This window comes from Delphinus delphis, chromosome 9, assembly GCF_949987515.2.
Source record: "Delphinus delphis chromosome 9, mDelDel1.2, whole genome shotgun sequence".
Classification (NCBI taxonomy): domain Eukaryota; kingdom Metazoa; phylum Chordata; class Mammalia; order Artiodactyla; family Delphinidae; genus Delphinus; species Delphinus delphis.
The window spans coordinates 85,148,495-85,176,411 of NC_082691.1; the positions used below are offsets into that span (position 1 = coordinate 85,148,495).

Below are 27,917 nucleotides of genomic sequence, written 5' to 3' on the forward strand. Positions count from 1 at the left end.
GTGGAGGAATTATTGGTGATTAAATAAAACACTTCCTTTTAATCCAAACTTTCTGTAACAAGCAATTTCATTGTCATAATTAGAAAGACATTTTCATTTTGGGAAAAAGCACAGAAACAGGGACATCAATTTGGTACAAATGCAGATGGATCACTTTAGAAACAGTTCAAAATTGAATATTAAAAGGCCTTCTGTGGGCTTCCCTGGTGGTGCAGTGGTTGAGAGTCCGCCTGCCGATGCAGGGGACACGGGTTCGTGCCCTGGTCCGGGAAGATCCCACGTGCCGCGGAGCGGCTGGGCCCGTGAGCCATGGCCGCTGAGCCTGCGCGTCCGGAGCCTGTGCTCCGCAACGGGAGAGGCCACAACAGTGAGAGGCCCGGGTATCGCAAAAAAAAAAAAAAAAGGCCTTCTGTTTTGTTTTAATATAGTGTGAGGACTGGAACAGGTCACATCTACAGGGAGATACAGCAGATATGGACTAAGTGATTGCAGTGTTTCAGGGTAAACATTATAAAAATAAACAAATGAGGCAACTAATGGAATGTGATAGACAGGATGCCTGAGTAATTACTATAAATGCTGTGCCCTTTTTCTGTCAGAGACCCAGGAAAGACTTTAACCTCTAGGTCTATTAATCTGGCTTCTGTCACTGGTCAGAGTTAGTGGCACTTTATGTTCTAAATCATAAATGCATGATTTGCCCTTGGTATGCTCTAGCAATTTTGTTCTCTTTCCATCAAAGTTTGTTATCTCATTGAAAGAATGTAAAATGTATGGATTGGTGATATCACACAGGTGGGTGTCTACAGTCTTGAGAATTTGACATGCAGGTGGGAATTTTACCATGTGGGAATTTACTTGAGTTCTTAGACTGCCAACAGGTCAGCCTCAGCCGTGGTCCCTATAAATAAAGTTCAGGAGTGACACTGAATTCTGGACTCTTGGAAGATCCTTGACTATGCGATTGATCCTGTTTTTTGGTGTCCTTTTGGGGGCATATCTACTGTGGAGAAACATCTGTGGGGTAAGTTATGCTTTCTGATGCCTATTTGAATTTTGCTTACCTGATTCACAGAATATCTCACTGGATTGTTGCAGAATAATGAGTGTAAGCGTTCAGCATTTTCAGAGTTCTTTTAGATTTGGAGAGGAGGTAGTGGAAATAATAGGAATGAGTGATAAAAAAAGAGATGAATGAATTTAAAGGAAAAAAAAAGTGAAAACAGAGCACATGCACCCTATTTCTCTCTGTCCTTAATCTTTTTCCCTTCTGATGATCAGAATGTGGGGATGACAGACATCAGTGAAAATAAAGCTGTTTGGTCATTGTCTCTGTGTCATCTTAGTAAGTGCTGGGTTACTCTGCCATCCGCCTCCCTACCTTTCCGGACTTCATCCTCCATGTCACCTTAAGTCCTCCCATCTTCAGATCTAGTGTCTAGGCAGTGGGACCTCATGAAGTGGGAGGACCAGAGCTGCAGACTTCAGCCCAAATCCAACTCTCATGGCTTTGTAGGATCCATCTTTGCTCCAAAGTACTTTGGTTTCAAGATTCTATGAAGAGCTTTAGACAGCATTTCTTGAAGAGTATTCCAGGGAACTAATGAAGTGGCCAAATAAATTTGGCCCCAAAAAGTGGATGATCAAATAAATTTGGGAATCAGAGGGTTAAACAAACTATAGAATTTCTAGGAACTTTTACTAAATTAGTGTATATTGTAAACCTATAAGAGGGGATCTAGGTTGCTGCAACTATCCTTTTTTTGATCCTCAAACTCCTCCCCACATTTATTTATTTATTTATTTATTCCTTAGAACACACACCAGGAAATATTAGCCCAATGTATTACTTTTCCCAGTGCCTTCCCATTTTAAAGGAGGACTCCTGGGAGTCTATACATTAACCAAAAGGAATGAGACTCAAATGGAAGATTTTTCAGACCATCTATGGCCAATGGATACTGGGAGGCAGAAGAGACTTGAAGAGCTCACATTCTATCACTTATGTATTCCACTGGAGTTCACTGGAAATTGGATGATACTTGATTTCAGAGGGTCTGGGTTCTGGTCCCTTATTATGGCTCTTTGTACCAATCCCTTCCCCACTGCATAAATGGGCAGGGTGGTGATTCAGGAAGTCAGCCTACTCAGAGAAAGGGAGAGAGGAAAAACCTCTGTCACCAAGGAAGGGCTATAAGAAATCCAGCTCTACTACTGAACTTTTTTTAAAGGATATTTGTTTCTTGTTTTGCAACTTCTCTTTGCTGCCAAGGAGTCCTTGATATCCTTTATTACTCATTGTGTGTGTGCGTGTGTGTGTGTAGAGAGAGAGACACATACACACACACACCATGATTTGTCTGGGTTTCAATTGTCCCTAGCAATACCCCAAGTTTGGGCCACATGAATGGGGTTTGGAGATGGAACTCTGATACATTTCAGTTAACAACAAAAACACCCTAGGTCTACCCAGATGTAAATTTGATTCCTCTTTTGAGCACTTATAAGCACCAAATTAATTATTCTACCTTTTAAAAACTTATTTCTGAAAAACAGGAACAGACAAGTTTTAAAAGCCGATGCTTTATGAGCAGCAGGTGTTACTTGATAATCATTAGCTAAAGGAAAGGTAACTTTACTGGCAAAGTTCCTGCTAGGATTAGGTACAGCTCTTAATTATTATTTAGATAACATTTCCTTGGGGGAAGTAAAGCCATTCTATCAACTCCTCATTCTGGGGATGTGGGTCAGTATACTATTTATTAATTTCTTGATTGTCAAAGAGATTACTGACTGCTGCATTAACCTCTTATGTGCGGAGACTAACAGGAGCAGAAAGCAACAGGAAACAGTGTCTAGGTTTTGTTTTTAAGGTCATGTCTGTGGGTAATATTTTTTAGAGACCAAGTTCTTGAGATCACACCAAGGAATGAAGAACAAATAAAAACTCTGGTGGAATTGGAGGCTGAAGAACATCTTCAGATATCTGTCCTGGAGGGGGCTTCTGTTTCCCAAAGTGAATACTCCACAGTTAGACACGATGACTAAGATCTCTTACTTTGGATTGTATCTTGTCTTCTCTGATGAGAAGTATGGAATGCTCACTCATGGAGCTGGGATCCAGAACTCCTGGGCTCTAGTCCCAACTGTATGACATTGGGCAAGTCATCTACCTTCTGCATCTCAGAGAAGGTAGGTGACTTGCCCAATGTCATACTGACTTCTCTCCCATTCAGTATAATGAGGATAAATATACCATTCTTCTATCTCACAGATGTTTTGTAAGAACGAAAAGAGAAATCAAATGTGAAAGTTATTTTGAAAAATTATTGAATAACTTTAATGCATTATTTCCCTCCTAAATAATTTATAGTATTAATATTCTGTTATGAAATGATTTGGATCACCTGAATGTCAACTGTTAAAAAAACTGCCATAGTTTTAAATAATCTTTACCTTCTTCCAGTTTTAATATTTAACCATATGGGGGGAAAACCATATAACACATATGCTGATGCTTGGACATTTAAAAACACTTCTTGCAACATCATAGCGATTCCACAACGATTCTAGTCTTGGAGGCTTGAGGTAAAATAGATAACGAATTGATTTCTTGAAATCTATCCACGCTGAGCTGTCCATTTCCCTGGAATGACCCAGTCATTGCCTTGGCCTTTTATCCCTTTCAGCTTGATTTCTGGAAATCACCCACCATCCCAGGAGACACAATCCATGTCTGAGTTCCCTTTGTCAGCATCCAGGCAGTCAAAGTTTCCTTCAATCCGAGGGAATTGCTTATTCCATTGTGACTGAAGATGTTCAAGTAATTATCCCACAGCCCAGTCTTCCAGAGGCTTGCTGGTCCATATGAACTGAAGGTCCATCCTCTTTTATCTTTGGGTACCCTCTGCCAGGGAAGGGACCTGTGGGTACCACTAGGGCCTTCCTGAAGTCTGGACTACCCCTGCAGTGGGTAGGAAGGTTCTATCCCTCTCTTTTTTGCATTTGGTACAAGTGGATATGGTAATAAAAAAATGTAATGGAAAGGGCAAAAGAGAGTCTCTGGCATGAAATACAAAGGGCAAACTGAAGAGTGTGAGTCAAAGTAGGCAAATATAAGTTGTTACTCATTTAGTTTTTAATTGGAGGTTACCTCTGACCCTGGGTTCCCAGAAAGGGAGAATGAGCCATAACACAGCCACAGGACTGACTGTCATCCTATATTTGCAGCATCTGTCTGGCCCGAAGTCTCATTAATGCCCCATCCCCTTTCAGGGTGCTGCCAGAATAAGGGAAAGGCATGACCCTAAAGCCTATAGGACAGAAAGAAGAATGCTTGGGATTGGGGCCTGAATGTCACCACTTCCCTCACAACTGTAGATTCAAATGCATTGCTATAAACTAATCATAGGTGTGACTGATTTATCTTAGGTTCTCTTGGACAAGGAGAATGAAGAAATATTACTCAGAGAAGAGAACAGAATGTTAACTTCAACTTTGAGGCTTATCTATACCTTGGAAGAGGTAGGTGTTTCAAAATGAACATCAGAGAAATGGGCCATGCTTTCCCCTGATAACAAGGCCTATACTTCCACTTGGTGATTTAATGGAAATTATTCTCATATTATCTCCTAACTTCTCCAAATTTCCCTAGGATTTCACAGCCAGTATCAGTGTCACTGCCTTAAGTTAGGACCTGAAGCCCATCTGCCCATCCCAGCAGCCACTGCATTATTTAGAAGTGTCCAGGAGTGGCTTAAGTGAGCACAAGACAGCCTCTAGTGCTCACACTGTCCCCTCGAGGTCCCCTGGCTGATTTCTGACCTGTGCCACCCACAAGCCATCTGAGAGCTGTGCTTCATGGCTACCACTGATGATGGAATCAGGGGACACTTGATACCACTGACTTCCAGCCAACGGTGGAGTCTCCCAACCTGCCAAATTCTCCTAGACCTCATGACAGCAAAGTCTTGTGCAATTTCTCTGCTATCTTTCCTGAGTTTTGTTGGTGTGAAGAATGCCCCTTCCTTCCCCTGGATCACCTGGACAGTGCTACATCTGCCTCTTTGTGACACATAGCTTTTCTTGGGGGATACAGGTGTCTGCTTGCACTAACTGATTTGGGAGGGTGGGGGAGGGGATGAGGAGATGGGGGTTGGGGGTTAAGGAGAGAGGTGGAGGAGCAGGAAAGAGCCAGAGAGGAGATTGTCTGGTAGGTGCTGATTCCCTAAATCAGCAATTCTAAAATGCAGAGAACTTAGAAAACAATTTTCCCCCTGCATTTATTTGGTGGCAAACCCTGACCCGAACTAAACTCATTTAGGGGCAAAATCTGACCTGAACTGACTTGCTACTCACTTATTTTACTGCCAGAAATATTAATGTGCTTGAGTATGGAGCACTGCCACATGTGTAAAATGTATTTTTCTTTTTAAAATTGCACACACACACACACACACACACACACACACACACAAATCTTAATTTGAAATATGTATGGTCCCTAAAGGGTTTCAGAGTAGGGACTGTGGACCAGTACAGAGAGTGAGGGGGAAAAGGGAGTGGCCGAAACAGGATGCGCTCCCTCCTTTGCCTGGCCTCACAAATTGCTGTACACGTCCTATGGAGACCAAATGCTGGCAACAGCTGGAGGAGCCGTTTTCATGCCGAGCACTCTCCAGACATGCCCAGACATGTCTCAAGCCCAGTAATGGACACAGTTTGGGTGCCCCAGCTGTACAGGATTGCAATCAGCCCTGCAAATAGGAGCCGAAGTGGCTTGTGGCAGAAGTGCCTCTGAGGCAGGCACCCCGATGCCCCGGCCTGAACCAACCCGGCTGCGTTTTGCAGCGTCTGCTTCTAAATCACCTTTTTTTTTTTTTTGGTGCCACTACCATTTGTGTTCCTCTGCTAGTGAGGGGAAGATGCTTTCTGGCTGGGGAAGTTCCACCTCAGAGCTGGCTTGAGGCAAGCCACAGGGCAACCAAAGCAGTGCTACTTTGTTTGAAGCACAAAACTGGAAAGAGCCGGCTCCGCTGCCACAAAATGGCTTCCCTTTTCCCAGCCCCTACGGATGCCCAGTGACTCATCATCTCTTAGCTTTGATTCCAGCGTCCCCAGTCCCACAGCATCTGCCGAGTGGCCCTCTCCATTCCCTGAGGGAATGGAAATGGAGGAGAGAGAAAAGTCATAATGGATGCACCAGATTATTCATTTGCAAATGTGTATTTCTTCATCTTAAACATTTCAGATTTCCTGAGAAATGGATAACCTCGTTGCTGAGCACCCTGGTCTAGTGAGCAAAATGAACATTGTCTATTCTTTCAAAAACCGGCCCATGAACGAGCTCAAGGTACACAGGTGCAGTGATGATTTTTTCCTCTCGATGCTTCTAGAATCCCCGTCTTCCCAGGCGGGCCGTCAGTACAGTCTCTGCCTGCAGAGCTGTTCCTTTTTTTTTTTTTTTTTTTTCCTCTCCTAACCAGTCCTTGCTGGTTTTGACTATCCACCTCCCTGCTTCCCCCACCTCCCTTTCTTCTTCTTTTTATTGCGCGAGCTGACGCAGGTCTGCAGGAGTGAATTAATGTTCTCCTCTTGATAGATTTGCTCTCAGGGAAACAGGCGTATGCACCAATAGGAACAGAGGAAGGGGGAGGTGGTTCGGGCCCCTGGGTGAGCTGGGAAGGGGGAGGTATTCTGTAATTAATCAAGGTAGCCGTGCTGTGCCTTGTTTTTCTTTTACTCGTTTCTTTCTTTCTTTCTTTTTTTTAAACCGAGAGTTTAAAAAAAAAAGAAAAAGAGATAAAAGTTCCGTACTTGCTGGAGCCGCATTTAAAACCAAAACAGTTCTTGTGGTGTGCAGAATGATGGGCAACCAAATGGTAAAGGCAAATGCCCTGAAACGCAGGCATTTTTTACTTGCTAGCCGGAAAAAGGTTATGGTTTTACTTCAACCTGTACACGCTGACAACAGTTAGTGCTGATAATTTCAAGCTTTTTCACCTTGCCTTGCAAAAGAGTGAAAAGTATTTCCCCAGATTTCCTAGAAAGAGTTTGTTAAGGGTGGGGGGGAAGATAATGTCACAACTCCCTGCTAAATTTGGAAACATTATGGCTGAGGACCAACGGACTCACTGGGACAGATGGATTTCTCCAGAGCGGTTCTCCCGAAGGAGGCCTGGGAGGAGTGGTTTGCCTACTTTATGACACCGCGGCACATTTGCTCATATTTACTACCTTCTTTTCTTTTGATTTCCTTTTCCCTGTTTCTCCTACAGTTGGGTCAGGAAACCCCAGATTCTCCTCCCCCTTGGATTTTCCTGGACTTTCCTTCTCCCGGGTGTTTCGGTGGTTCGTGGTTGAGAATGTTATTTGTTTTCCAAAGTCCCCTATGTGAGCTCTTTGGAGGAAAAAGCATGAAACACTTTAAAACTCTCAAAACGCTTGGAAAGTAATTTTTAGCAGGGATTTACATTTCTCATTTACCTTATCTGTGATGTTTAGAATGCTGCAGGAAGATAGAAGTTGATGGTGCAAAAATAATCTTTTCCTCCCCATTTACTGATTCAATTGGCAAAGCCACTGTTCCAAATAAAACTGAGTCCCTTAGATCATAAAATTTAAACTCTGGAAAGGACTTCCAGACCCTACCATCCTGTTTTTATGAAGGACTCAGAAGATTACCACAAGCATTTTTATTACAAAAATAACACAATCATTGCAAAAAATGGAGAACAGAGAAACAAAAAATGAAAAACATCCCTATTTTACTAATTTCACAACTATGGGATTGATAGCTATTAACATTTTGTTGTATATCTGTCTATTTTTTCCTCTCTTTTCTTTTCCCCTCCCTTTTTCTCCTATGTCTGTGTGTGTACATATATATACATACACATGAGCTAGCCTTTTAAGAAATAAAAATGGTATCATACTATTTGGTAATCTATTTTTAAAAATTTATGGCATATGATGAACATATTTTCATGTCATCACGTTATCTGCAATGATTTTTTACAAACATCAAATGATGCCCTTCTTGTTAGCCTGTATTTAAGTTTATATTAAAGGAAAGGGACAAAAAAACCCTACGTTAAATGAAAAGCTAATTGACAGCATCACTGTCTACACCTCCTCCTTCTCAATCACATCAAGTACAGAAAGAGGAACAGACAAGGGGTGTGTGGTGGTGGAGCCATTCACATTTCCACACTTGTTTTGCAGTTCAGCACGGGAGGAGACAAGCTGGCTATCTGGCTAGAGGCTGGGATCCATGCCGGTGAGTAGGTTACACAAGCTACTGCACTGTGAACTGCAAATAAGGTCATTTTACTCCAAATTCCCCATTTATTTTGTCTTTCTGGGGTCAGGCCCCACCTAACCTCACAGCAATTCCTGTGGTCCTATGGCTGACGCTCTCATCCCAAGTCCTTCTCTTGTCACACAGTCAGGAAACAGACCCATTCAAACCTAATTTGGTATTGCTCCACCCAGCACCCTGGCAGGTACCTCCGTACTCCCGCAACCTGCTGGCCACTGCATGCTCTGTTAAAAGATAGTGAGAGCTATGGGCTTCCTTGGTGGCGCAGTCGTTGAGAATCCACCTGCTAGTTCAGGGACACAGGTTCAATCCCTGGCCTGGGAAGATCCCACATGCCGTGGAGCAACTAAGCCCGCGCACCACAACTACTGAGCGTCTGCTCTAGAGCCCGCAAGGCACAACTACTGAGCCTGCGTACCACAACTACTAAAGCCCGCGTGTCTGGAGCCCATGCTCTGCAACAAGAGAAGCCACTGCAATAAGAAGCCCGTGCACTGCAACGAAGAGTAGCCCCTGCTCGCCGCAACTAGAGAAAGCCCATGCACAGCAATGAAGACTCAATGCAGGCAAAAATAATAAATGAAATAAATTAAAAAAGAAAAGATAGTGAGCTAAAAGAGATTAAGAGGGTGGCAAGTAAGGACACCAAGAGTCAGATTTCAGCATAAGAACAGATTAGAGAACATTGCTTTGCTGCCTGGAGCTCCTAGGGCTGTGGCACGATGTACTAGAGATCTATAAAATCACAAAAGGAGCTTAGATAGAGAATATAAATGGGCTAGAAGAGTTTACTTTGACCTACAGATACAAAGTGGAACGAACTCGTTGAGGGTTTTTGGGTTCTGAAAAATTTCCAAATCTCACTTAAAGTTAGGGTGTAGCGATATGTCTCTTCCACATGTTCATTGGAATTAGAGTCAGGACACCGTTCTGGGTGTGACCTAGTCTGGTATTTCTTAAGTAATTCAAAAATGACATGCTATAAATCAGAATGTTAATTCATGAGCAAAGGAAATCAATCCACATCAGATCATTCAAGCATGTGCAACCACGTGCTTACCGGCTGATACATTTTTCCCTTCAATTAAAATGCAGTTACCTTTAGGGTATTATGAAATGGATATTTAACAGTTGAATAATAATGCCTTAGGATGGCTGAGCACAGGAAATGAATAAATTTTAATCCAGCAGAAACCTCAACTCTACTGCAATTGATCACAAGTAGAAATGTAATTCCCCAAATGGAATTTAACTGGTTCTCTGGGTCTTTAGAGAAGTCTCTGCATAATTAAGTAATCTGATGTTGGTCGTGAGTACTTTTGAGAAGGTATAGCCTGTGTGGTGATTAAGGAAACTGAAAAGATTTCTTTGGTTCATAGATCCCTCTGAGCCACAAACACAGTTGCCCACCATTGCAAAATGCCTCACTAAAATTAATTGGAAGAATCCTGCTTTTGAGAGATAATGGATAAGTGGTACCTGATTTTTATTTAATATAAGTAAATTATTCTGATTGGAAATAAAAGTATCGACACTGGCATATTAAACACGTTAATAGGAGATTGGACTGTAGTCCTGGAAGACTCTCACTGACCAGCAGTGTTAGTTTATGTTTGGAAAAAACACATTGCCTTAATATTCTCTCCTCTGTTCCCTGGTGAAAGGGGAGTGTGAGATTGACATATATGTTGTCTCTGCTCAGATTGCCTCTGATTATGGAAATGACCCATCCATCACTTTGATTGGATATGATGGACATCTTCCTGCTGCTCTGATGGCTAAGTGTTCTCTCAAACCAAAGGAAGCCTGGACTTTTTCTCTTCAACAAGAATTTAAGGAGATGTGTAGGAACTTCAAAACAAAACAAAAGTGATTTTCTGTTCTTGATTTACCCTAAATGGAATGCCTCATCTCTCAGTAGTGGCCCTGAATTGAGGCATATAGTGATGTTTACAATCATTTCATTTTCCAACACATGATATCTTTCCATATTGCCTTGGTCAGAGCCCATTTCAGCTGTTAGGCTGGGCTATTAGAGTTCAGTGTTCACTGTGAGTCACCTAGGAGATTTGTTCCAATTATCCCTGTGTTTTGATGGTAGGATTGATAGAAAAGAGGAGGCGGATGTTACCTGCTGACAATTAGATTGCTGTAGGATTTAGGTAGGCAGTACAATGCATCTGGCATTTTACTTACAATCTGTAGAAGAAATCCTCTGTTATATCACAAAAACAAGTTATGCAGTTTTTTTTTCTTTAAAAATCTCATTACACAACACCATTATGGCAACTGTGACCCCATGTATATTCAGAATGAATCAGAGCTTCAAGTTTATTTTTGAAGACAGCAGACTACGATAGCATTTTTCAACGCGTGTTCAGAAGGAACTTGTAGAAATAGTAGTACTCATCTCATGAGATACCCTATGAATAAAGGGTTCCACAGTCAAGTTTGGGAAATACCGCCCACTGTATCCCTCTCTTGGAGCTTGATAAAAAACATTAAAGCATTAAAAAAAACCTTCAGAAATTCTGAAGTAAATTAGCCAATTTAACCCTGTTATTTTCCCAAAATATTCTATCACAGAACCCTCGGGCTCTCCCCACTATTTTTTTGTTTTTTAATTTTTGTTTTTTGTTGTTATTGTATTGTTAACGTTTGAGAGGACTGTGGTTCTACGGAACATGGTTTAGCAGGTATTCATTGGAGGAGATGGGGGCTTATTTACTTCTCGCCTTGGTGAGACGGCCGAGAAGCTCCAAGCAGAACCCTGTGTGAGGACTACTGGTCAAGTCTGTGGGCAAGGGAAATGAGTGCAATTCCAAAAGGGCCTTCCCGTGAGGGATTGGGAGAAATTAACAAAATTCTAAAGGAAACTTCTCATTGGACTGAATGACCGTCTTTTTTTTTTTTTTCTGTATTTTCTTTCTGTTGGGATTTTAAAGAATCGTATGTGGCAGAAGACCCAGTTCAAGGTATCTGGAAGCCTCAGTGTTGGTGTTGATCCTAACCGGAACTGGGATGTGGGTTTTGGAGGTGAGCATGGGGACTTTCCCCCAGGGATAGTCAGATGTTGTCTGGCCAGATAGCTATTTGCATGGCTCTGCAGTGCTGTCAGCCTGCTAAGCCCATTCAGGATTGAAGCTATTTAAAAACCTATTTGAAAAACACTTCACTAAATTCCCTTCACAGGCACACAGTGCTGTCACTGAGCTCTGAGGAGCATTTAATATATTTTGTCTCACATCTTGGTTTTCCCATAAGCTGTATCCCGGCTCAGCTTCTGAGCTTCCAGAGCAAGACTTTGTGTGGTGGTGGGAAGCGCCAGGAAGCCCTGAACCAACCACTAGAGGGGGTTGGGATCTAGTCACAGGAGAAGCATTACATCATCTATGGATGCTTCGAGAAAGAAAACTAAAATGAAGTACGAATAAGATTAAGAAATTTATTTTCAAAATAGATTCAAAGAGAAAATACTTGCTTCCTGCTCTGCCTTTGTTGACTTACAGCTCTAATTTTTCGGGGTCCAGTGCCAGGCTGGTTGGGGGGCTCCTTTTTGCTTTCAGGCACCAGTTAAAACCCCTTATGTTTCTCTAATCACAGAGTTAAAATGTATTTGGTTTTTCCTCATTAGGTATGATAGCAGTAACATTAGAAACTGTCTTTTCCACTGTAGTGTTCCTAACACCTAGCATAGTGTCTGGCACATAGAAGGCAATCACTAAAGACTTGAAGGACAGATGAATTAATGAGAATCATTGAACCAAGAAAAGATACACTGACAGGATATGGATGAGTGGCAACTTCATTCATCGCTTTTACAAATTCTTTTTTTTTTTTTAGTGTAGGAAAGAAAAAAATCAAAGCATCAGATCCAAAATACTGAACAATGTCCAGCAAGTCAAAGTCAAAATTTTTCCTGGCTTGTTGTTCTTATTAAATAATCTCCAGATGAGGTGATAGGTTGTATATATATTTTGTCCATATCATTTAGAGACTCTGTGGAGTCCCAGCCTCTACCTGTCCCTTCAGAGTTTCTCTAGCATTCAGAGCCCTGGCCAGGCCACAGTGGGCCCACTTCAGTGGTCATGGGTAACTCCAGTAGCTGAGAAAATGAGGCCAAAGGTAGCCTTTTTGTCAAAAGTAATTGTGACTTCCTCACCACAGAAAAGGGTATCAGAGGTTCCTTGCATTTGTGGCTTTGTGACTTAGAAGTACAGATGCATAGAATCTTCTACTCTTGGGCTCTAAGAATTGGAAGAAGTCCCAGAAAATGAGCTTGCTGAACTCCCACCCAATGCAGGAATTCCATCTATAATATTAAATCTAGCTTTTCTTCCAACAACTCCCACAGAGAGGAGATGATTTAATTTGATAGTTCTTTCTGCCATATAGAGGAGCCATGTTTTTAAAGAAGAGAGATGTGTCCAGAATCTCTTGAGTTAGGTCTCCTGACTGTGTCTTTAGGTAGTAATTCAATCTAACACAATGACAATCTTGCTCTGATTTCCAGAGGAGGAACTGAAGTGATGCATGGTAACTGCCTCCATACACTGTCTCCTTAAAGCTCACTGTTCTCACTTGGCATCTTCTGCATCCCATCACAACCTGGAGCCAGCAACAACCCTTGCTCTGACTCATACCATAGACCCAGTGCCAACTCTGAAGTTGAAGTGAAATCCATAGTGGACTTTACCAAGAGTCCTGGAAAAGTCACGGCCTTCATTACCTTCCACAGCTATTCCCAGCTGCTGATGTTCCCCTATGGGTATACATGTGCCGAGTCACATAAATTTGATGAGCTGGTAAGTTTCTGAAACTTCATTTCAGATACAAACATCCATGGTGTGGACAAATAAGTTTCAGTCATAAAGATAGGTATTGAGATGGGGGGATACTTGTGACAGGTTACAAACATGAATGAGACATAATATGTCCAACCACTGAGAAGATTGTGACACAGGCAAAGGTTTGAAAGACTTGCCTAAATTAAATTTCCTTGGAAAATAGAATTCATGAAATTATTGTTGCCTTTATCTAGATGAGCAGGAGCCTGATTCGACTATAAATTCCCAGAATGTGTTTTCTGTTGCTTAGGAAATAATCACTTGGATTTGGACCTGAAGCTCTTGGATCTGTAGTCAGTTGCTCTATGCTAAGCAATGCTGCCTCTCAGCTCTTTGCCTTATACCTTCCTGGTGTCTTTGGCTCTGTGATCCGTCATCATGCTGCACTGGTGTATGCTGGGCATAAAACACTTCCCTAAGGTATCACTTGATACCCTCCATCGTCTTTCCTGTTTCAGGAATGAGCAAACTGGTGGCAGCCTTAAGTCAGATGGTGACATCTCAGGGGGCTGCTTATAATTGAGCAAGTGCTACCCCAGCTGAAGAGAATGTGCAAATATTTCCAATTTGGCTTTTAGGCTTGGTTTTTGAAACCCATATATTAGAGATAAGCCCTGAGATGGGACCTTTTGGTCAGTTTACTTTCAACTAGATTGTTGTCAGCAGCTAGCAGAAATGGAATAGATTATTCAAATTCAGGTGTATCTTTCATCTTATCAGTTGCATTTTAGCCCCTGTAAGGCAGTTTTCAGGGTTTTGGTGGTGAATATTATCACTGAAGGTTGAATCAAGGGAGAGAGAATGTCAGAGTTGAATATCAAAGGTACTTTTAGTAGCTCTAGATAACCTTACGTTACCTAAACCTGGTGCTTAAATCTCTACCATATAGTCATCCAGCCTATGATTGGATAGCTCCCTGCCTCCAAGGGAGCCTTTTCCATGTTGGGGCAGATTTGATTGTTTGAGCTCAAGCCTTCTGCTTATGGTTTTCACATACCAGCCCTGGTTTATCGTCTTGCTCCAGAGAGTAAGTTTATTTCCCTTTGAGAGACAAATTCATTAATTACTTGAAGGTAGTAACCTGCTTCTCCTAGGTTTTTCCTTATCCTTGCTAAGTACCCCCGTCCCTTCAAGCCCTCAGAATATGTCCCCAACTTCCCTCACCCTTCTGGTTGCTATTTTACGAATATGCTTTGATTTGTCTGTGTTCTTCAAGGGCAGCTCCCAGAAGTGAATGTAAAACTCGCGTTGTGGGGTTAACAAGCATAGCGCAGAGCATGACCGTAACTGCCCTCATCCAGCTTATGCAGTTGAGGGTCACATTAGTTTTTTGGCAGTGGCGTCGTGCCGTTGACTCATGTTGGGCTCATTGACAGCCGAAACCCCCAGGCTCTCTGAGTATTCTGCTGAGCCAGGTTTCCCCCATCTGGTAATTGTACAGTCGTTTTCCTGGACCCAAGTTCAAGACCTTACATTTATCCCTAGCAAGGACAGTAAAGCCTCAATCAGTCAAAATTGGAACCCTCAAATAATGGAAAATACTTTCCTGAGCTCTACTTCTTGGAAAAAGAGACAATCATAGGGAAATAAGCCAATGTAGGGATCTAGTTTAAAAAAGAAAACCAACTTCCTGGATACATCCTTGAGTCAGTACACATTCTCTTTAGCCCCTTACTCCCACCCTATTTCCATCCACACTCCTGAACAAGGAGAGCTGGTGGCAAAATAATGACCCCAGTGTATTTATTGCAAGAACCTGAAAGATCAAATAAACAACGAGGGTCTGTTGTATTTTCAGAGCCAACAGAAGTGAACTTGTGCTTACTTCCCAGTGAAAATGGTTGAAACAAAAAGGGTGTTGTGCTTAATTAACCAGAGTCCAGTTCATCAGACTGTCCCATTCTACATTCTGCAACTGGGCATCTGTTCTTCCAAGAGACAAGCACTATCTATCCACCTTTCCTTGGTTCTCTCACTCTAAAATGAAGTGGCCCAAAAGGCTGCCCAGTCTCTGACAAGCCTGCACAGCACCAAGTACAAAATGGGACCTGTCTGCTCAGTCATCTGTAAGTATCTAACGTGTTTTTACAAATGACCCACTAAGATAGCAGGCACCATGTGATTTGGGGTCAAAGCCTTTAAATGCTCTGACATGAAACGGGTAGGCCTTAAAAATGCAGGGAACCCAAACTTAACACAGTTTTCTTCGGCGAGGCTAGATCTCCTCCATGATATACTTACTATGTGGTATTTAGAGCAAAGAACTTCCTAAATATTTGAGTTGTGTCTTCTCTGCTCTGCTTGTCCTGATCCTTAATGGCTCACTCTCATTATGTGGAATTTCTTTGCCTGAAAATGGGCATTTATCAAGACTCTGACCTAAGTTACCACTTTTATTAATTACCCATTTCTTGACTAAGAGAGGCTCACACCATAAGTAAACCCATGGACTGTATGTGGGGACAGAATGGGTGCAACTCTTAAGAGGACCCAGAGGTTTCAGTGGATAGACCCTGTTGCAGCCATTTGTCCATGCAGAGCTTGGGGAAACAAAGAGGAGGACATGTCAGGAGTAATGGCAATGGCAGGTATAAAGCTTGGGAGCCTGCTGTCAGACTTCCCGATGCTCCTCTCTCCCATAGTAAATCGAGATAAGAACAAGAAATGACTGCAGCGCTGTTGGAAATCCTAATGCACCCACATGCAGATTCTTAGTCCTCCAAAGGAATCCCCTCACTTTGTTATGGACAAAGCCAGAAACTCAGGACCCCACAGTTGAATGCCCAGGAGTTCCCTAGTGCTCCCATGCCCATGGATCCTTTGGAAACAAATGACTTTTGTAGGCACCCACTGTGCCTAAAACACACGCTTTTATTGAGCATATATTATGTGCTAATCATTGTATATGATTATATACCTGTCTCCAAGTACTGGAGACATAATGAACCCACAGAGAACTCACTGTTTAATATGGGAGATGAATGGGAAGAAAAGCTTTAGTATGATATGTGCAATAGTAGGCTATACATGGTACAAAAGTATTAGAAAGTTGGGGGGATTTGATTTCATCTAGGAAGAGGGCAGGATTTTGAAGGCTAGAGAAGGGGAAGAGGAATGGGACATTCTGGCTCATTAACAGCACATGCAAAGGCACAGATGTGTGAAACTGCATTATGGGCTCTGTGAACTACAAGAAGGAATGAAGGTGGTAACAAGAGTTGGGGGAGTTCAAGTTTTTGTGTGCCATATTAAAGAATTTAGGTTTTAACCCAAAGGATTCTGGAAGCCATTGGAGCATTTTCAGCAGGGCAGCGAGCGCACTGAGGCATTGTGTTTTAGATAAAACACATTAGCAGCAACATGGAGGATGTAGTGATGATGGACTAGAAGTAGGAACATCCCACAAGAAGAGCAGGAACAGTTCAGAGGAGAGATGATGGCTCACACTACAGCAGTGCCAGTGAGGAATGAAGGGAGACATTTACAAGGTAAAATCAAAAGTTTTTTGTCGTTTATCAGAAGTGGAGAGTTTCTCACTGATGGTCATTGAATGGTGCCATTAACTGAGGGAGACATCCAGGAAGGTGAAGGAGGGGTGGGGTTGGAAAGATGAGTTCAGCTCTAGACATACTGAGGTTGAGATAAGTGTGGTGTTTTCAAGTGGAGATGTCCTGTAGGCTTTGGGCTGTATACCCCTGGGATTCTGCAGAGAGAGAGATTTAAGGGTAGTTGACACAGGGAAGGTGGTTGGAACAGGAGAGCAAGGAGGTCATCTGAAGTGGGAAAAGCCCTGGACAGAGGAGGGGAGTAAGATGTTAAGCAGCAGAAGTGGTTAGCAATGATGGAGGGCATGGCAGCAGGGCTGGGCAGAGAGGCCAAAAACCTTGCATTTCAGAAATCAGGGAAGGAGCAATTGTTGGGAAGGAGGCAGTGGTTAACAATGACAAAAAGGTCAAATGTGAAGAGGACAGAACATTTACCATTGGGTTTTCATTACTAGCTTATGGTGACTGTAACCAGAGCAGTTTCAGAAGAGTGAGGGTTACTGGAGGAGTACATGGAATGGGAGAAGGGGAGGCCCAGTGAGTAGACTACTCTTCAGAGGAGCATGGATGAGAAGGGAAGGAGAGAGAGGAATGGAGGGTTTTGTTTTTGAGATAAGAGATTTGTTTATTGACTGTGGGAAAAGGAACAATAGAGAGGGAGAGGTGGAAGATATAGGAGAGAGAAGAAATGACCAAGGCAGTGCTGTTCCAAAGGGGGAGAATAGGGGCAAGAAAGGGATAAGCAGAGGTGGGCAGATCAGGCTTGAACAAGAGGAGAGTGTGCTGACATGCTGGGGACACTGACGTAGCTCTATCTGTAAGAGGGTGATGGTGGGAATCTGAGGGAGAGCACACTTGTTAGTAATGGTTTTCTTTTCTTTTCTTTTTTTTTTTAAAGCATACTTGATTTTTAAAAAAAATTTATTTTATTTTTGGTTGCGTTGGGTCTTTGTTGCTGCCTGTGGGCTTTCTCTAGTTGTGGTGAGCGGGCGCTACTCTTCCTTGCAGTGCGCGGGCTTCTCATTGCGGAGGCTTCTCTTGTTGTGGAACACAGGCTCTAGGACGCACAGCCTTCAGTAGTTGTGGCACATGGGCTCAGTAGTTGTGGTGCATGGGCTTAGTTGCTCCACGGCATGTGGGATCTTCCTGGACCAGGGATAAAACCTGGGTCCCCTGCGTTGGCAGGTGGATTCCTAACCACTGTGCCACCAGGGAGGTCCCAGTCATGGTTTTCTTAATGGGAGTCTTGGAGAGCAGAGGAGTAATAGTTTACTCACCATATCCAGAACACTTAATGGAAATCCCAAAACTACAGATTTGGTAATATTTCAGAGCATGAAAGTTTCTCTTTTTTTCCAGATTATGGTTTTCTCTCTTTCTCTCTTTCTTTTTTGCTATTATGATGTATTTTTAAAACTTCATAGAAAAAAGAGTCTAATAATGATTATACTTTATTATCAGTTTCAATTTCATTAATGTTTTGTCATTGAACACAAATATATTTATCTAGTTGTAATCAATGTCTGCGTTTAGCTTTTTTTCATGTAACATCATTTCCCATATAGTTCTTTAAAAAATTTATTTTATTTATTTATTTTTTTTTGTGGTATGTGGGCCTCTCACTGTTGTGGCCTCTCCCGTTGCGGAGCACAGGCTCCGGACGCGCAGGCTCAGCGGCCATGGCTCACGGGCTCAGCCGCTCCGCGGCATGTGGGATCTTCCTGGACCGGGGCACGAACCCGTGTCACCTGCATCGGCAGGCAGACTTTCAACCACTGCACCATCAGGGAAGCCCCAAAATTTATTTTATTGAAGTATAATCGATTTACAATGTTGTATTAACTTATACTATATAACAAAGTGATTCAGTTATACATATATATATTCTTTTTCATAGTCTTTTCCATTATGGTTTATCACAGGATATTGAATATAGTTCCCTGTGCTATACAGTAGTACCTGTTGTTTATCCATTCTCTATATAATAGTTTGCATCTGCTGATCCCAAACTCCCAATCCATCCCTCTCCCATCCCCCTTGGCAACCACAAGTCTGTTCTCTATGTCTGTGAGTGTGTTTCTGTTTCATAGATAAATTCATTTGTGTCATATTTTAGATTCCACATATAAGTGCTATCATATGGTATATCTTTCTGACTTCATTTGGTATATAATCTCTAGGTCCATCCATGTTGCTGCAAATTACATTATTTCATTTTTTTTATGGCTGAGTAGTATTCCATTGTACATTTCCTACATAGTTTTATGTTATTTCCGCTCTAGGTATTTGTTATTCAATTATACTGCTATATCCCAGTTATTGGGCCTTTGGATTGTTTCAGCTTTTTGCTAAATAGTGCTACTATGAACATATTGGCACAAACTTCTTTTTCTTTTAGGCGATTCTCAAGTCAAATGTAATGAACAGCTTTGGAGCTCTATCTACTTATTTTTTAGGCTATTCTCTGGGAAGACTGATCTTACAGTTGCCCAGACCTTTTTAACTGTGTTCCATGTCCTCCCCTTTGGTGGGAGAACCTCCAGGGAGGAGGGCTGTGGTGACAGTGGGGTAGAAGGCCATTATGGCCACTTGAGGCTGAGGAATACATGTTTTCTCCTGTTGGCCACCTCTGAGTGGAGGCTCGAGTTCAGAATGTCAGCAGAATGGCATCATTTGCCCCTGAGACACATACATGGGGTCTCAGCCATTTTATTACAAGGGATCTAGTTTTCCACCTTCCTTTTCTGAGGTATTTACAAGTACTGTAGACCTTGAAAGGCCTACATTTAGTATGTTTTTTTTGGTAAAGTCACAGATGTTGAAGATACTTCCATTAAGCAAATGTCAGACAAGTATAGGGTTTACTGTCTGATCTTTTGTAATGTGACCATTAATGGTTAATCAAGTTCTTGCTGCATCTCTGTCCAGAGCTGACTCTGTTATCCTTGATTCTGGCCTCATTCCAGCTTGGACAAGCACTGCCTCTAAGAACGAGTCCCAGTTAAGTACTTTTTGCCTCTTGCCCCTGATTGGTATGCAGCTCTGGGCTGAATACCTGCTTCGCTCCACCCAAGACATGGCTGGACGTCTGTGGTGGGTGAGACATTTTCTGGGCAGTTTCTCATCTGGAAAGGTCTATAAGGAGCTGCATCACAACAGGTGTTTGGTCCAGAAGTTGTTACTTGAGCCTTTCTCAGGGGGAAATAAAACACAGACCTTGGGGAGAGAGGTCTGGGTTTGAGTTATAGTTCCATCACTTTGGAACCAAGTAACCTTGGGCAGGTCACTCAAGCCCGGTCACTCAAACCAGGTTCCCTTGGTTTTTTCATCTATGAAATGGGTTGTTGAGAAGCTCTAAAGATAGAATGTAGAATAAAAGAGTTCACTAACTCGAAGGCACTATATAAATGTTGCTTGTTAGTTTCCTGGTGAACTACTCTCCTCCAGATACCTCTGATCCTTAATGTGGTCCAACTTTTCTGATGGGATCTTAGTCATTTATTGATAATGATGATTATAATCACAACTGACATTTACTGAATGCCTATTCTACATATATTATCCCATCTCCTTCACTTAATCTCTCTGAGATTTCCTCATCTGTAAAATGGGACTAATACTAATATCTACTTGTGACACAGGTGAGGATTAAATAAACCAATTTAGCATAACGTCTAACACATTTAATAAGCACTCAACAATTGATCGAATCATGAGCATTATATTATCCTATTTAATTCTCACTGCCCTATGAAGTAAGTAGTAGTATTATCCTTATTTGACAGAAGAAACGTTTGGGATTCAGATAAGTGACTGTCTTAGGTCACCCAAATAATGATTTGCAGAGTCAGGATTCAATCCGAAGCCAGTCCACTGTGGACCTCTTAGTGGGATCATCTGTGTCATGTGACCACACCAAAGGTATAAGTTAGTAATTTTGGTACCCAGGAAAATTCAGTTCAAATCAGCAGCCATTTGGTGTTTGTTATTTACCAGGTGCTACTACTGCTGCTGTGGGTGAAGGCAAAGACACAAGACACATGAGTTCATCGTGTTAATTCCCAATATTAACCACTAGTCCTACTTTTCCCTGGTATAACCTCCCTGGTCTTCCCCTTTGCTCAGCCCCATTCTTAGGGATTAGGTGACTCCATTTGACCTCTACCTGCCCTCCCTCGGATGGGCCTCAGAGCCGACCTATTGCTTAGCTCTTCTGAGTCATGATTTGTCAAAAGTCTTTGTAGGCTAATGCTACCTTCCTTTATCATTTGTCATGTAAGTGGCCACATATTACACAGGTGCACATTGTTGGTTTTACTCACACATATAGGTGCTGGGCATGTTATTTGTTATCAGAGCAAAGCCTTTTCCATCCTTATACTGAAAGTCCCCTGAGAGCAGGGACCAAATCTCTTCCTCTATTTGTAACCCCTTCTCTCCCACCAGAGGAAACAATGTTTACACCTAGCACCCAACTGAAGAAGGAAGTGGTGTAGCCTCCCTAAGCTGTAGAAGATGCCAGTAGGAGAGCAGGCAGGATTCCAAATGGGTGGGTGAAGCCAGAGGCTCCTAAGAACACCAAAGGAAGGCTAAGTATAGTGTCCATTTGAGTAACACCTTTTGCTTTTCAAATTAATCTTGTATTTTTTCATAAGCATGGCCCTCTACTAAGCTATCCCTGTTCTCAAGGTCCATGCAGATAGGGGCCTGACTTATTTTTGATAGTGGTGGAACTTAATATAGAGGTTACATAGCTGTGAGAGGCCAGTGGGAATAGTATAACCAGACTTTATTCTCATTTGCCCTTCAGACCAAGCCAGTGGAGGAAGCATTGACTGGTCCTATGACTCTGGAATCAAATAATCATTTGAATTTGAACTGGGAAACACAGATCGATATGAGTTCCTTCTGCTGGCCAATTAGATCCTACCCACAGTGAAAGAGACCTGGTTTGGCTTGAAGACAGTCATGGAGCATGTGTGAGACCACCCCTATTAAGGCTCTTGGGAATAAACACCATTAAAAGCTCTTTGGTTTGAAGCAAAGTTGGGCTGTGATTATTTATTTATTTTTTAAAATAAATTTATTATTTATTTATTTGTTTATTTTGTCTGCATTGGGTCTTCGGTGCTGTGCGTGGGCTTTCTCTAGCTGCAGTGAGTGGGGGCTGCTCTTTGTTGTGGTGCGCGGGCTTCTCATTGCAGTGGCTTCTCTTGTTACGGAGCACGGGCTCTAGGCTCACGGACTTCAGTAGTTGTGGCACGCAGGCTCAGTAGTTGTGGCTCACAGGCTCTAGAGCACAGGCTCAGTAGTTGTGTTGCATGGGCTTAGTTGCTCCGCAGCATGTGGGATCTTCCCAGACCAGGGCTCAAACCTGTGTCCCCTGCATTGGCAGGCGGATTCTTAACCACTGCACCACCAGGGAAGCCTGATTATTCCTTTTTCTTTTCTTTTCTTTTTTTTTTTTTAAAGATTTGTAATTTTTTTTCCTTAAACTTATTTATTTTATTTATTTATTTTTGGCTGCATTGGGTTTTTGTTGCTGCGCGTGGGCTTTCTCGAGTTGCAGCGAGCAGGGGCTACTCTTCATTGCGGTGCACAGGCTTCTCATTGAGATGGCTTCTCTTGTCGTGGAGCACAGGCTCTAGGTGTGCAGGCTTCAGTAGTTGTGGCTCACGGACTCTAGAGCGTAGCATCAGTAGTTGTGATGCACAGACTTAGTTGCTCTGCGGCATGTGAGATCTTCCCAGACCAGGGCTCGAACCCGTGTCCCCTGCATTGGCAGGTGGCTTCTTAACCACTGAGCCACCAGGGAAGCCCCTGATTATTCCTTTTTCTAATCCTGATATAGGAGCATTATATCTTTGATTTATGTTGCCCTTAAACACAGCAACACTGAGCTGTACCCCTTTATCTTTTTAATCCCATTTTAAGCAAAATGCTACCAACATCCTTTAAAAATTAAAAACAAAATTGTCGTGAAATATACATACCATAAAACGATTTTAACCATTTTGAGTGTACAGTTCAGTGGCACTAAGTACATTCACAATGTTGTGCAGTCATCACCATCCATCTCCAGAAATTTTCCACCGTCCCAAACTGAAACTCTGTACCCCTTAAGCAATAAGTCCCTGTTCTCCCTCTTTCTAGCCCATGGTAATTCTGTGCTCTTTCTGTCTCTATGAATTTGCCTGTTCTAGGTACCATATATAAATGGAATCATATAGTATTTGTCCTTTTGTGACTGGCTTATTTCACTTAGCAAATGTTTTCGAGATTCACCCATGTTGTGGCATGTGTCAGTTCGTTCATCTTAATAGAGTAGCATCTTAGAGCTAGAAGGGGACTTTCGTGTTTATTTATTCAGTAAATACTAATTAAGCAACTGCATTGTGCTAAGTATCATGCTAGGTGCTGTATCCTCTGGTTCCATGTTGCCTTCTGCTTTTCTGTTTCTGGTATGCTGCATCAGAAAAACTAGTGGAGATGCAAACCAATGACGCTCCTTCCTCCAGGCTGCCCCATCAAGTCTGGGTCTCAGATTCCATACAATTTCTCTTTAGACATTGGCTTCCATTAGAGATTTATATTTTCTTCATGTTGATGGCTTTCCCTGGGAGAAAAGGGTGGGAAGTGAATTTCAGCTTGCCTAGAATTCTGGGTACTTGATTCTTTAGTTCACATTTCTTGCAGATTCAGGTCTCACCTTCTCTTTTTACTAATTTCAGAGCTGAAATCTATCATAGTGAAGTACAGCCCAGCCTTTGTGATAGACCAAGGTGGGCCTAGGAGTTCACTTCCAGTGTTGGAAGGACAAAAGAGCCCCAATAGAGGCCCCCAGCTCCACAACTCCTGACAAAGACTCTTCTTGACCAAACCTTGGACAGGCTTCCCTGAACTCTCTTTTCTACTAGCCTTGTCCTTGGGCCCTAAGTCAGTCTTAGCAAAGAATCCTGCTAAGTAATCCTCCAATCCTTGACATCTGATTGAGTTCCTCAACCACCACCATTGATGTCTAAGTCCTTGGCCTGCCTTTAGCAATAATCTGTTAGGTCAGTTAAGCAAGAATCCCCCCTACCCTGATGTCTCCTCTTAACAGTTTTCCATCCACTGATCCCCTTGCTCTGCGTATCTTTACGTATTTGAAGTTGAACACAATTACTCTCTCCTATTGTATCTTGAATAAAGTCTTCCTTACAGTTGTAACAAGTGTCAGAATAACATCTCTTTAACACTCTCAACCATGACCCTTGGTTGAATCTACTCCCCTTGAGAAAGCGCAGAAAGTATGTAGATGGTGGGGGACAGTAGGGTGGGAGAGGCTTGTGGGATTTGGGGCACCTAGGACAGACTGAAAGGCCCTGAAAGGCCCTTCAAGAATCCTTGAAGAAGTCATGGAGATCATGAGTGTCTTCCATTTGTTCTGCTGTGACTTGGTGGAAAGGACACCAGACTCAGAATCTAGTAAATGCAAGAAAGTCTTATTATTAATAATACCATTAAACCTTACCTTTAGCTCAGATTTCAAGGAAAACTGATAATTTATTCAGACAAACACATTCCTCTTATACCACTTACCTCATATATTTCTGCCTTTTTAGTGGAGTCATAAGAATTAGGTGTCAGATTCATAACAGAAGCCACAAACTTTCATCATGACCTGCTGTCACCAGAGAAGGGCTTGTCAAGTGTGTTAAGTGTGTGGTCTTGGAGTTGGCTTGGGGTTTCTTTGATAGTCTTTATTTATTTATTTTTACTCTAGAGGTAACTTCATCTCAGGTTTATAATCTGGCCTCCTCTATCAGTATAAATTCTATCCAGCACTATGGGACTTGTGTATTTACTCAAAAGACACTATTTAAATATCAAGTGATGAGCATTATAGCACCCTTAGCACAGACTTTTCCAGCCTGAGGAGCAAGTTCCTGACCTTGTAAATCAAGAGGCTTGGCTTTTATCACTCAAAAGGAATGAAAGAGGCATCTGATGTACTGTCAGAGTTTCAAGGGTGCTTGGGAGTCATATTAGCATTTTTGAGGACATGAGACTGCCTCAGACTCCTTATAAATACAGCTTGACTCAGCCACTCTATGACTGACACCCTTGGGACATGAAGTGGATACTGTTCTTTGGGGACCTTATTGGGTCCAGCATCTGTGGCCAAGAAAAGTTTTTTGGGTAAGTTCCTTTTGGACTTACTATTACTTGGTTAGTTCAGAGATATGGGAACCAAATGGATTTGGAAATGAATGGCTGATTATACCTCAAGTGGTACGGTGCTGGACTCCTGTCCCAGCTTTGCCCCTGTGTCATCCTGGGTCAATTACTTCTCTCTCAGGCTCAGCTTTATCTGTGATATCAGGACTAGGTGGTCTCCACAGTCCCTCCCCAGCTCCCTAATTCCTGCCAATACTTTTCCTTCCTAGTTCTTATTTGTAAGGTCAGTTTCAGGCATTTCTACTTTCTTACTCCTATATTATGAATTACTAAGAATTACCAGAAATTGTTTCAATTTCTGCCATGCTTAAGGGAAAACCTGGGTCATAGGCTTTTTGGCTTCGCTTCTCTGTTAATGGTTAAGGTTTGGTGGAGCTTTCTCGTCAGCATTTGGCATATGGAGATTTGATAGGTCTTGCCTAGCCGTAACTATGAAAAGTGACATGCAAGGATACACCTGTACATTCTGTGTGTGTGTGTGCATGTGTATGCACACACATGCACACGTGCTCCACACAGAATTCCTTGAGGTTTGCAAGGGAGAGAACATTTGGGAGGTAGGAAAGGTGAAAGGATGGTATGGTACCCTACTAGAAGATTGGGGGGGATGGAGTCAAGATGGCAGTGTGGGAAGACACGGAGTACATTTCTCCCCACAACTAGGGCACCTGCCAGACACTGGTGGGGGACCTTGACACCCAAGAAGACAGGAGGAACCCCCAAGCGAATGGCTGGGGGTTGGGCCGAAGCTCCTGCAGTGGGAGCTCCAAGTCTGAACCACTGGACTAACAGAGAACCTCAGATCCCAGGGAATATTCATTGGAATGAGGTCTCCCAGAGGTCCTCATGTTGGCATCAAGACCCAGCTCTACCCAACAGCCTACAAACTCCAGTGTTGGAAACCTGAGGCCAAACAGCCAGTAACACAGGAACACAATCCCACTCAACAACAACAACAAAAGAGACAGCAAAAGAATAAGTCACAGGTGAAGGAGCAAGGTAAAATCCTACAAGACCAAATAAATGAAGAGGAAATTGGCGCTCTACCTGAAAAACAATTCATAGTAATGATAGTAAGGATGATCCAGAATCTCGGAAATAGAATGGAGGCACGGATTGAGAAAATACAAGAAATGTTTAACAAAGACCTAGAAGAACTAAGAACAAACAAACAGAGATGAACAACACAGTAACTGAAATGAAAAATACACTAGAAGGAATCAATAACAGAATAACTGAGGAAGAAGAACAAATAAGTGAGCTGGAAGACAAAATGGTGGAAATAACTGCTGAGGAGCAGAATAAAGAAAAAAGAATGAAAAGAATTGAAGACAATCTCAGAGACCTCTGGGACAACACTAAACGCACCAGCATTCAAATTATAGGGGTCCCAGAAGAAGAAGAAAAAAGGGTCTGAGAAAATGTTTGAAGAAATTAAAGTGAAAAACTTCCCTAAAATGGGAAAGGAAATAGTCACCCAAGTCCAGGAAGTAAAGAGAGTCCCATACAGGATAAACTCTAGGAGAAACACACCAAGACACATATTACTCAAACTAACAAAAATTAAATTCAAAGAAAAAATATTAAAAGCAGCAAGGGAAAAGCAAAAAATAACATACAAAGGAATCCCCATAAGGTTATCAGCTGATATTTCAGCAGAAACTCTGCAGGCCAGAATGGATTGACAAGATATACTTAAAGTGATGAAAGAGAAAAACCTACAACCAAGATTACTCTACCCAGCAAGGACCTCATTCAGATTCGATGGAGAAATCAAAAGCTTTTGAGACAAGCAAAACCTAAGAGAATTCAGCACTACCAAACCAGCTTTACAACAAAAGCTAAAGAAACTTCTCTAGGCAGGAAACACAAGAGAAGAAAAAGACCCACAAAAACAATCCCAAAACAATTAAGAAAATGGTAATAGGAACATACATATCGATAATAACCTTGAATGTAAATGGATTAAATGCCACAACCAAAGGACACAGACTGGCTGAATGGATACAAAAACAAGACCCATATATATGCTGTCTACAAGAGACCCACTTCAGACCTAGGGATACATACAGACTGAAAGTGAAGGGATGGAAAAAGATACTCCATGCAAATGGAAATCAAAAGAAAGCTGGAGTAACAATACTTGTATCAGATAAAATAGACCTTAAAATAAAGACCTTACAAGAGGTAAGGAAGGACACTATAAAATGTTCAAGGGATCAATCCAAGAAGAAGATGTAACAATTGTAAATGTTTATGCACCCAACATAGGAGTACCTCAATACATAAGGCAAATGCTAACAACCATGAAAGGAGAAATCGACAGTAACCCAATAATAGTAGGGGACTTTAACACCCCACTTACACCAATGGACAGATCATCCAAACAGAAAATAAATAAGGAAACACAAGCTTTAAATGACACAATAGACCAGATAGATTTAATTGATATTTATAGAATATTTCACCTGAAAGTGGCAGAATACACTTTCTTCTCAAGTGCACATGGAACATTCTCCAGGATAGATCACATCTTGGGTCACAAATCAAGCCTCGGAAAATTTAAGAAAATTGAAATCGTATCAAGCATCTTTTCTGACAACAATGCTATGAGACTGGAAATCAATTACAGGAAGAAAACTGAAAAGAACACAAATACATGGAGGCTAAACAGTGCACTACTAAATAACCAAGAGATCACTGAAGAAATCAAAGAAGAAATTAAAAAATACCTAGAAACAAATGACAATGAAAGCACAATGACCCAAAACCTATGGGACGCAGCAAAAGCAGTTCTAAGAGGGAAGTTTATAGCAATTCAATCTCACCTCAGGAAACAAGAAAAATCTCAAATAAACAATCCAACCCTACACCTAAAGCAAGTAGAGAAAGAAGAACAAAGAAAACCCTAAGTCAGTAGAAGGAAAGACCATAAAGATCAGAGCAGAAATAAATGAAAAAGAAATGAAGAAAACAATAACAAAG

General features: G+C 42.0%; 2 protein-coding genes across 2 annotated transcripts in view; both read left to right on the forward strand.

The window, feature by feature from the left end:
• Nucleotides 1-958: 958 nt before the first annotated feature.
• On the forward strand, nucleotides 959-21,710 carry CPA2 (carboxypeptidase A2). Its single transcript, XM_060019999.1, is given in 16 exon segments — nucleotides 959-988; nucleotides 990-1,024; nucleotides 2,901-2,988; nucleotides 3,690-3,768; nucleotides 3,771-3,823; nucleotides 4,432-4,524; nucleotides 6,251-6,352; nucleotides 8,224-8,322; nucleotides 10,023-10,060; nucleotides 10,062-10,088; nucleotides 10,090-10,116; nucleotides 11,262-11,357; nucleotides 12,927-13,125; nucleotides 13,654-13,660; nucleotides 15,156-15,233; nucleotides 21,523-21,710. Coding segments are annotated over 16 exon segments (1,239 nt in total).
• A 3,115-nt stretch (nucleotides 21,711-24,825) lies between these two features.
• The window catches only part of CPA4 (carboxypeptidase A4), a 33,559-nt gene continuing 30,467 nt past the window's right edge, over nucleotides 24,826-27,917 (forward strand). The window contains 1 exon segment of the mRNA XM_060019795.1: nucleotides 24,826-24,893. Within this exon segment, the coding sequence (XP_059875778.1) occupies nucleotides 24,826-24,893 (68 nt within the window).